The sequence below is a fragment of the Nicotiana attenuata genome, unplaced genomic scaffold (genome assembly GCF_001879085.1).
Source record: "Nicotiana attenuata strain UT unplaced genomic scaffold, NIATTr2, whole genome shotgun sequence".
Taxonomy (NCBI): Eukaryota; Viridiplantae; Streptophyta; class Magnoliopsida; order Solanales; family Solanaceae; genus Nicotiana; species Nicotiana attenuata.
The window spans coordinates 146,603-158,536 of record NW_017672851.1 but is presented as its reverse complement, the minus strand read 5'-3'; the positions used below and the strand labels follow the sequence as shown (position 1 = coordinate 158,536).

The 11,934-nt window shown below is 38.1% G+C and overlaps 1 protein-coding gene across 1 annotated transcript; it reads right to left on the bottom strand.

Annotated features, from left to right (window-relative positions):
• Nucleotides 1-10,484: 10,484 nt before the first annotated feature.
• On the bottom strand, nucleotides 10,485-11,065 carry LOC109214702 (monothiol glutaredoxin-S1-like). The gene has a single exon (XM_019378650.1). The coding sequence runs from the start codon at nucleotides 10,945-10,947 to the stop codon at nucleotides 10,636-10,638; it is 312 nt and encodes a 103-aa protein (XP_019234195.1). The 5' UTR covers nucleotides 10,948-11,065; the 3' UTR covers nucleotides 10,485-10,635.
• Between the last annotated feature and the right edge of the window lie 869 nt (nucleotides 11,066-11,934).

The following is an 11,934-nucleotide window of genomic DNA, read 5'->3' as shown; positions in this document are numbered from 1 at the left end:
GCACATAAGCTGAAGTTAAACCAAATTGAGAGCAAAAGAGCTAGGCGATTGTTGCAAGCAATTTGTGTGTGATACAAGTGTGCAAATCTGAAGCTACAAGAACTAGGTGTGAAGAACCAATTCCATTGTGTCTTTCCTTATTTCTAGTTCAATTGTAGTAGGTGTTTTAACATTGTACCTTTCCAGCTTTCTTATAAGCAATTGTATTAGGTGCATTGAGTATTCAAGTTAGAGTTAACTTGAAAGTGTCGCAATAGTTGAGGCTGTGTGCTACACTGGGATTAGAGTTAATCCTTAGGTTTACAAAGAGTTTTGTAAATGCTGTTTTTGGCTCATTGAAGTTTGGGAAAATCCTACTGAGTAGTAGGTCGTGGTTTAATTCACCTTTTGAGCCAGGTGTTTTCCACGTAAAAATCTCTCTGTTCTTTATTTCTGTATTTTAATTCCGCAAACAGTAGAAGTTAGAACACCTAGAAGAACCAGGTTCTTCTAGTGCGAAAATTAGGTACCACACAAATCACCCCCCCCCCCCCCCCTCTTGTGTGGTATTGACGTCTAAAACATCACAAGGGAGGTAGATACAAGCCTCTAATGGCTTTGGAAGCTATTGATTTGGACGATTTTAGGGTGGAAGCTGAGGGAGGCGGCTAAGGTTTGAGAGGAGCTTGAGAGAGAATTGGGAGAAAGGGGGAATTCAAAGGCGGCTACAGATGAAAAATAATTAGGGTTTTGGGGTGATTGGGAATTAAAAATGGTAAGGGAAATAGGGACCGGTGATCTGGGAGATCAACGGTTGAGATTAGAGAGGGATGGTGGGAAACGGGTCTGGGTTGGTTTGAACGGGGTTTGGGTCAGGGTAATTGGGTTTAAAATTTGGGTTCAAATTGGGGGTTCAAATAAGGCTAAAATTGAAATAAACGGGGCTAGCATTTAAATAGCCATTTCCCCTTGTTTATTTTACAAAAAATAGTAGAATAATTTCTGAAAATAAATTAAAGGTACTAAAATGATTAATAATACGTAATTATTATATTAAAAATACGGGAGTTAATTTTATAATTATAAGCACAATTAAACCTTAAAAGAGGCTAATATTGCAATTATATGCAATTTAGCTTTAAAAATACTAAATAAATTTATTAAAATATGCAAAAATTATGTTAGCTATATTTTAGTATAGGTATGAGAATCCAATAAATGAATTACCAAAATGATAATTTTAGGGAATAATTATTGGGTTTTCTTGATAAAATAGGGCAATAAATTGATTTAAAAATCTTTTAAAAATTAAGGAAAAATAATAAAATATTGGGACATACTTATATATGCATATACATGCTATTTTGAAGGTCTTTTGCCTATTAAAATATACAGAGAAAAATTGGGTATCAACAATTATAACATTCTCTGATCATATAACCGATATTCCCCTAATCTGATGCTCACAATGCACCCCATGTCATATAAGTCTTGTTCCAACTCTTACAATACAGACGGAAGAGACGTGTAGAAAGTCATAACCAACTGCCGAGTCAACAAATCATTGAGGCTATACTTCTGACAAGAACCATTTCCTCATTTTGAACCAAATAATGGTATTTGCTCTTTAATATACTTCATATAATCCGATCGCACTGATCCTAGATCCAATAATCTCGTCTTACCCAGTACTAGCTGCTCAGGCAATAAACCACTCCAGACATGACCAAATGTCTCATATGATGCCACAATGTTCCAATAGGCTACCAACTCGAACGTGATACATAAGGAAAATGAACTCTGGAAGGGACTACTCAACCTACGAAACTAATTAGACAACCGAGAAGGTGTTATAAACCTCCCTCAGAAGAAAAAAGGGAAACAAAACACACAAAATAGAATGTAGGGGACTGTACTCAACATCACACCGTTGCAGCGTGCAACCCGATCCCATCAACATACCTGTGGCGGCGTGCCACTCGATCCACACATAAAATCTATATAAGGAGATACATACCGAGCTAGAGTGATCATTACTACAAAATACCGAATATCGGCCACAAGCATGCTAAGTGCATAATACCATCCCTGGGGAGACAGATAGCGCCATACGCTACAAAACTCAAGCACAACTGGGGTACGATATATGATCTGAATCTAAAGAGCCATCCTGCTCAATAACACCATCACTACGCGGAACCTCAACACAAAAGAGAATTATCAAGCCGTTTCACAACTCACACGGCACGATATAATATTACATGAAATAGCCGATGACGAAACAACATCCAACGTCCGAATACTCTTCCATAAGGAGTGCTATGGTGAAATGAACACATCCGGCCTGATATACAGCCCATATTCATATTTAAATCCATTCACAGACCTCAAGTTAATTCTGAATCATACCGATCTAGGCCAATAATCTTTCCTGGGTGCATAATAACCCCATTTTCCCCATAACACACAAGAACAACCGTCCAATCAGGAACAACCTTCCACATTCCACAACCAAATGAATCGAGCGCCCTTCAGGCATAAATTCTCAATTAGCGATAGTACCACAATCTCCATGCTTGGTTTAAATCCTCAATCAATTAAGTGACTACACGTCACACTTATACAATCTTTCCGTAGGATATGCTCCCATGGCCTTCTGCACCAGGTAACAAGTCTGCACATCCATACCACCGGCCATACAAATGCTGCAAAGAGAATCAAGGATCCGCAAGTCAATACACAAAACCTCTTACTCATGACACTGATCTCAAGTGACGCTGAAGATAATACCAGCTTACTCTAAACATCTAAATTCTTTTCCTGCTCATCCGAGCCCGTGACCTCCTTGTCAACACTGAACCACAACCTTGATTCTCAACTTCCAAATCCCATGCTACTCACGGCACTTAATCATTACAATGCGCAAGAGTACAAGAATTTCATCATAACTCATGAACCACTAATAGGGTAAACACTTCATCATATAGAAGCCTTTTACTTAACTCATTTCAAGGGAACCATTAGAACCTGTGACTAAATTCTTATAACCGCAGAAAATACCAACCTCAAGTAGTGGTCTAAACTAACATAACTCTTCCGGGATCCATCTGCACATAATAGGCCATAATACTCGAAAGCCTCCAAATAGAATCAATTACGGCGACCGTCAAACCTCGCACACATTACTGTAATCATGTGTATAACTTAACACGCTAAAGGAACTAATCGTTGCCACCATTATACCAATTCAACCATTGCTGACTAATTTTACTTCTTCTAATTTACTCTAGGCATGACTTAGGAATAATAGTAGCCCCATTCAAAACATCACGAACCCAAATTCGCACTCATCCTGAGTGACCCTATTCCACGAGACCACATTGTCTCCAAACCTATGAATCGTTTCATACCCTCCTTGCACGCACATTCGCATCTTCAACTGATACACCCATTCTGATAATTCCTCTACGAATCCGAAGTCTTTTTCTCATTTTCCTCCCAATGCTACACTGCAAGTCGAAAATATCATAGAACATTCCGAGCCTCTCATCATAATCTTCTACAAAAGCTCGATTCTTAACCATACTCCGGGCTTGAATTCTTATGCACCGCATTTTTAACCTTTGAATTCACTAGGACCGTTGTTGAGAGTCACCCATTCTGGCTTGGTCCCGAATATAATCAACTCCAAGGCTCCGCTGGCATATGAACACCCATCTCAATGAAGCACTTGACTGAATCACTTTCCTTGTAAATCACCTCTATAGGAAGCATAAATCCTGAATCTTCCCAAAGCCTGAACATGAGTCAATAAGGCCAACTATAGCACACATTTATCAATTCCTTTGCTCAAATTACCACTTATGTTCTTTTCCTTTAGCTGTAATAACTCACCAATACGCCGATAACCCAAACCTCACAAGTAGATAACCATGCAACCAAATCGTAGGCGGTGGGACTCTCCCACTTAGCTTGAAGCCACTATTACACAACTCTAGAACCCACCAAGATTCTTTATCTCTTATTGACATAACCTTGCGCAATCAAACCGCCAGATTCCTCGAATCCTTCCGTTAGTGTTTTATGAACGCTTTGAATCTCTAGCGACATTCGCATATTCGGCCTCTTACTAGATAGTCTGTAAAATCCATCGCAGGAGCTTCGCCAACCACGCGACCGCTGACCTGCTCACAGGAGATAACTCACCCGTGGAAATTACACGCCGACATCTTCCAACGTCGCTGCACGGGGTACAATCACTATGACATCAATAACCCATTCTGATCTCGTGCTCATTCACCAACTGTACTAGTCCGTTCACTTCTTATGGACATCAACTAAATGCACGACAATATCTTCTAATTCAAAGTTATATTGCATCCTTCTTCGTATCAAGCAACCCCCTTTCTGTTGCATTTAATCTCCCGCCGTATAATAGCCAATAATTCAAATTAAGCCCGGACCCAATCATCATCCACTAAAATTCCCAAATCACTCTAAGCTTTTCTTCAAGGTGTGCAGTTATCATGCCACTGAACCCATATGCTACTCTGCCACTCTCCCACTTTGGTCAAACTCACTCCTTTAGGCAACTACTCAACTCCTGTTTCCCACACTTGGCCTTCTAGGAGTTTAATCACCACAAGACACTTCCCACATGCCCTTTCTCATCCTTCGCTGCCCAGTCAAATAAGCAGGAAGAAACATCACGCACTACAGCAGTACCATTACAATTCCTCAATTCCCGATTTAGAACCATCGCTTCACGTCGCATAAGATTGAATGGGAAGGAAATGAAGGTATAAGCCTCAAAGGAATCAAACCGCACGATGAGGAATCAAGAAGGGAAGTGCTCCTAACAGCCCTGTAACCTCTCGAAGATAAGTACAGACGCCTCTGTACCGATCCGCAAGACTCTAATAGACTCGCTCATGACTCGTGAGACCTAAGTGAACCTAGTGCTCTGGTACCATATTGTCACGATCCAAAATCCATTAAGGGTCGTGATGGCGCCGGACACCACTGTCAGGCAAGCCAACACCAAGAAGTTAATTAAATTCCCATTTAAGTATTTGTTGAAATCATTCCTTTTATACATTAAACAATAAATAATGAAATTTATTGAAATAAGATGATGTCTTTAACAAAATTAATATTTAATAATCCCATAATCATCCCAGAACCCGGTGTCACAAGTGCATGAGACATTTCTAGGAAATCAAATGAGGTGCAATAACTATCCGGAATACAAATTAGACAGAAGGTAAATACTATATGCGTAAGGAGACTATGCCGGCTGCGGATCATCTCGAGAGATGCAGCTCACCTAAGTCTCCGTATCATCCCTGCTGCTACGCCCATTAGGCCGCTAAGGGTACATATGCCTGTGCAACAAAAATGCACAGCAAGTGTAGCATGAGTACGAAAACAACGTGTACTCAACAACGTGTACTCAGTAAGTATCCCGTCTAATTTCGAAGAAGTAGAGATGAGAGGTCAACTTCGACACTTACTAGTGGTCCAATAATAATATACCAATAATATAGTAAATCGAGGGTTTTTATAAAAAATGGTTGTAACTCAATAGCATGAAGCAAGTAAACAATTCTCTTATTAATGGGGAAATTTCCAAATTATTTTCATTATTTATACATTTATTCTCAATCCGGGGAAGCAATATCCTCATTTATAAATATCAAGACAAGCAATACAAGCATGCACAAATCATGCCGAGGACGTACGACCCGATCCAACAATATTTAAACTGTGCACTGCTAGAGGGTCGAATGGCGCGAACCATAGATGCATCTATTACCCCGCTCGCGAATCATACATGCGACGCGGTCAAACATAAATAAACAATCACCCCGCTCGCGAATCATACATGCGATGCAGGTACACATAGAAACACACAATCAAACAGTCAATGAAAACTTCATCAGGGAGACAATTATTCAAGGAAGTATCAATTTCTCTTTTACAAGTCGAGAAAATGAAGTTTAACTCTTTTAGAAAATCATTTACCACTTCGATGCAACTAAAGCAATTTAAACTGTCAATAAGGTTACAATTATTACAAGTAAATTATGCTTTTGGGTCCTAGACTACATGGACTTAAGCATAACAGTAGCTACGCACGGACTCTCGTCACTTCGTGCGTACGTAGCCCCCACACATAGAAGCACATATCCAATTGATTCACCTATGGGGACAATTCCCTCTTACAAGGTTAGAAAGGAGACTCACCTTGCTCCGAAGTTCCAAAACCGGCCCTTCTGACGACTCAAATCGATGCACAACGCTCCAAAACTAGCCAATAAATGAGAAAGTCCATAAATATATACTCTAATACTCACAACAATTCAATTTAGATAAATTCCTAACTCCGTTCGAAAAGTTGACAAAATCGCCCTCGGGCCCACGTGCTCGGATTTCAAAAAACTCACAAAATCCGACAAGCCATTCCGATATGAGTTCAACCATACCAATTTTACGAAATTCTGATAACAACTTGACCTCCAAATCTTGAATTTTCGTTCTTGAAAATTTTTGCAAAAATCTTGATTTCTTCCATTTAAATCCGAAATAAATGATGAATATAACCATAGAATCATGAAGTATAATTACTTTCAGATATAGAACACTTACCCCAACCATATGGTGAAAATCGCCTCAAAAATCGCTTCAATCCGAGCTCCATAGCTCCAAATATGTTAAAAATGGCTGAAACCTCGAAATATAGCTTCTGCCCAGGTATTTACTCTTCGCGATCACGGAAAGTACTTCGCTATCGCGAAGCACAACATTTCTCAGCCCAAAATTCGCCCTTCGCGATCGCGGAAGATGTTTCGCGATCGCGAAGAACAAATGCCCAGCTCTTCCAGATAGTCTCTAGTATAATGGCCATAACTTTGTGTACAAAACTCTAAATTGCAAATGATTTAACTTTTTGAAAACTAGACTCCAAGAACTACAAACTTCATGCTTTTATTATCTATCAGATCCTTATAGATTACAAGATATAAGCTTCCAAAGCCAGCCCTGTGCAACACAAATTTCTTCTTTGCAATTTCTAAACTCTTCCCGGATAGGCTGTAGTGTACCAATCATAAAGTTTTGTATACTGCTCCAACTACCAAATGGTTTAATTTTCTGAAAACTAGACGCAAAGGGATACAACTTTCATTTTTGGATCATCTCCAAATTCCTTATAGATTGCGAGATACAAGCTTCCAAAGTCGGGTTAGTGCAGCAGAAACTTTTCCCTACGCGATCGCGAAAGGCCTTCCGCGATCCCGAAGCACTGGCCATTTTCTCCCACTTTACTCATCGCTATCGCGACAAATTCCCCGCGATCGCGTAGCATACTGCTGTAGCCAAAAACCAGCAGCTAAAAATAGCCTAGAAATGGTCCGAAATCACCCCAAAACTCACCCGAGCCCCTCGGGACGCCGTCCGAACATACCAACAAGTCTCAAAATGTATCACGGACTTAGTCGAGGCCTCAAATCACATCAAACAATGCTAAAAATACGAATCACACCCCAATTCGAGTCTAATGAAACAAAGAAATTCTAATTTCTACATTCGATGCCAAAACCTATCAAATCACGTCCGATTGACATCAAATGTTGCACACAAGTCACATTCGACATTACGGACCTACTCCAACTTCCGAAATTGGATTCCGACCCCGATATCAAATAGTCCACTTCCGGTCAAACTCCTCTAAAACCTTCAAATTTCTATCTGTAGTCAAATGACTCCAAAATGACCCACGGACCTCCGAATTCACTTCTGATCGCGCTCCTAACACTATAATCACCATACGGAGCTATTCCCTGACTCGGAATCCCAAACGGGCATTGATAACACTGAAATGCACTTCAACCCAAACTCATGAAATTTTTCCAAAAATGCTAACTTCCACAATAGGTGCCGAAATATTCCCAGGTCTTCCAAAATCCGATTCGGACATACGCCCAAGTCCGAAATCATCATACGAACCTGCTGGAACCTTCGAATCGCGATTCCAAGGTCGTTTACTAAAAAATCCAATCTTAGTCAATTCTTTCAACTTAAAGCTTCCGAAATGAGAATTATCTTTCCAAATCACCTTCGAACTTCCCGAAATTCAATTCCGACCATACGCACAAGTCATAATACCTGAAGTGAAGCACCTCATGGCCTCAAACTGCTGAACATCGTGCTAGAGCTCAAAACGACCGGTCGGATCGTTACATTGTCTTTTTCTTCTTCTCCCTCTTCATCTCATTTTCAACTTCTTCTTTTTTCTTTTTTCTTCTAGTGGTTTAAAATATATGAGAGAAAGAGAAAAATGTGAAATTTTACAAAGTGGGTATTCTGCAAAACATCCCTCGAGATATTTTGAAACATTCCTAGAATGAGTATTCTGCAATCATCTCCTGGGATGTTTGAAACATCTCTTAGGATGTTTGAAACATCCCCGGGATGTTTAAAACATCTCTAGGGATATTTCTTCTGCTTCTTTCTTCTTTCTAGTGTTGTTCTCATTGATCTTTTTCCACAGATGTTTGAAATATCTCAGTAGATGTTTGAAAAATCTCCCTAAATATTTGAGGATAAGGAGTGGCGGGAGGACATAGAGGAGCGTTGCGAGATGGATGAACAAGGGAAGGATAGAGAGACGAGCGTTGCCAGATGGAGGAACAAGGGGAGGATAGAGAGGAGCGTTGCGAGATGGAGGAATAAGGGGAGGAGGAGGAGGAGGAGGAGGGGAGGAGTAGGAGGAGGAATAGGGGGTGGAGGAGGAGGGGGGACTTTATGTAAATAAGAAAACTTTGGAGTTCTTAAAAATTATGTCATTAATATTAATCATAAAAGTGTTCCTTCTACCTCATTCTTAACACTTATTGTATTAAAAATTAATATAAGTTTTCAAGTGTCTTAAAAATTTAATTCCCCCGTCCTTGAAGCTATTAATAGGCTAAATCTTGTTGCCTAAATTAAACCTACAGTCCGCAACACCACTAAATGGTGTTTTCAGAAATATACAAACAAAAATGCTTAACTAAAGTTTAATTAACTTCATCTCCAACTTAGCAATCACAGCACCTATCAGATTTGGAAACTAACTTGCCGTTTTAGCAGAACTGGTTGCCAGTTCTGGACAGATAGAGTTTTGAGGACTTATTTAATTGCTTCGTATTAAATATCAGACGCTACATTTATTGTAAGCGAATATTTTAATAGTTCAAGGACTTCCCTTTAACAAAATTAGATGTCAAAAGGAGGTAAAATTAGTACTGTTTATGGAAGAAAACTCTTTCGTCCCTTTAATAAAAGCTATTTACAGATCTTTTATACTCATGCGTAACAAAGAAATGAATGTAACTACTTTCATAAATCTAACTTTGTTTTCATTATTAAGTGTTTTTTTGTGTAATGCACATTTTTAATGAGTGACAGAGACATGCACTTTATGCCCAGAGGTGTCATCCAATACCGTTTTATTAAAATACGTCACTAATTAGTATGTGTAAATAAAATTCTTTTAAGATAATACAATAAACTAACATGGAAATGAAGTCAAGTTTTAAGAACACTCGCACCTCCAAAGTCCAAACTCAAACTCACGTGGAAGCTAAGTTATGGCAATAGATAGGCATGGTAAAGTCTACGTACAACACTTTAGACAATTGTTAAGTGAGCATATAATTTAGTATAATGCTCAACATATTAAATAAATAATTGCAATATGAAATAGCAATGTTGCATCCCAAACATGAAAACGCCTTTATTCTCTTCACTCATATGCCGTTGAATATGGATATGTAAATATTCGTATATTTCTCAAACTTTAGTAAATAGAATAGCCACAATATGGCACTTGGTCTCGATTGCTAGAAACAAGTTAAGTTGTTTGTTGGGAGAAAAGAATTTGCGGCCAATCTTTAGTCTTCTGGGGAAACTTTTTCAATGTTTACACTGAAATTTCTTGTGTTTATGCATCACTTATAATGAATTGGCTCAATGAAGAGAAAATTAAAGATCGATTGATAATTTGATATCTTGTAAGGCCAGAGTATCGCATCTGGCTAGGGCATAAAATCGTAGTTAGGGACGAGGAGAATTGGTCTCTTTATATGGTTTTGCACATTCCTCACCTTTTGAGCTAACTTTTGAGTTTAGTTAGAGCCAAGGTCTATTTTCCTACTAGTTTGTAGGCAATTCACGTGTGTTTATACATGGAGCATAATATATAGTTACATGAGGAAACTAAATAGAACCCTTGAGTACATGTTTATCCAATATTGTATATGTAATATGTATTCTATGAACATCAGGGGTGGTCTTATACAGAAATGTGACAAGTCTAGGTCGAAATAATATTTACTGTGGTAACTAAGAACATAGTAATGGATTCAATACTTGAGTGTTATTTGTAATAAGTTGAGTGTAGAAAATCTCAGTAGACAAGAAGAAATTAAACACAAAATGTAGCAAGTGTACATAAAGGTGCTTATATTATTACTCAAAATCAGTGTACAAGTACATAAAGTATAAATCAATGGGAGAGAAGAGAACAACAACAACTACCAGTTGATTAAATACTCAATAACTAGCTAGACATATATCTATTTTTCTAAACTCACATGTAAACTATTGTATTTTTCATACCCAAATTGCATTAGCCCTTATGAGCAATTGCTTGAGCTTATTGCCCCTCAAATTAAGGCTCATAATCTCATTAGAACCACCAACCAATTCTTTTCCAATGAACACTGCTGGCACACTAGGCTTACACCCTAATTCAACCAATGCTTTCTCCATTTCCCTCCCATTTGGAATTTCATCAAGCTCGTAAACTGTGGGGTTTGCACCGAAACTACGAATTAGGGTTTCGATGCTGTGAGAGATGCAACAACTACTCATGCTGAAAATCACCACTGGACTTTCTGCTCCCAACTTCATCACTTTTTCCATATTCAAAGTTCAAAAAGATGACTTAAAATTAATGGTTTGCTAATGTTTTCTTGATGAGTTGAAGAGAAAGGAAGATATGTTATCTTTTGTATCTCGAAATGTAACTATGGATATTGTAAAAGGGAGATTGTTGTGAGAAATCTGAATATGAATGAACCTATTTATAAGGGACTAAAGGTGGGTAGTGACAATATATGTTTTCTTTTGTATATCTAAAATAACAAGTTGGTAAATATCCAAAGGCATTTTGGATCATTACACCATAAAGGCATGATTTGGCTTATCTACCTTGAATCTCAAGCAGCACAATCTAGACAACGTAACATGCATGGTGCTTAAGCAGGAAAAGAAAATCGGAAAAGTTATTCCCCATTAATTCTTTGTTATCGACAAAATAGATTTCATTTTTTAAAGTACAGTACTTGTAGAATAGTATTCCAAACATACTTGAATAATTAGGTAATAAATAGGAGCATTTCCTTGGGTAGGATACAATGGTCAAAAAGTAAAATGTAAAATTTTAGAAAGAAGACAATTAAGGTAGTTAAATTCTAAACATTATCTAGATTACCAGAAATGCGTCAATATCATAACCTTAAACAAGTCTTTTAATAAATCTTTAATAGTTTAAAAAAAAAAAGATTAACAAAAACCTCCTTTAGCCAATCCCAAAATTTCCCCTTTGTAAAAAGATCTGTGTAGTATAGTAGCATATGCCATTAAAGAAAAAGCAGTGTATCCAGCTAAGTAAAAGATATTCGCATCCATCTTCTTGATGTGGGAAAATGAAAACCTCAGAAGATATGTTATGAACATGCTGTTCAAATGATGTCCACATTACTATCAGTACGGTACAGAGGAAGATAATAGAGGAAGAATAAGCGAAAAAGGAAGGAATTTGCAGATTCTCCTATTCGACTAACTCAAAATCAAATTCCTTTTAGATATTCCAAACAGCTATGATCAGAAAAAAGGGGTACAGCTTTT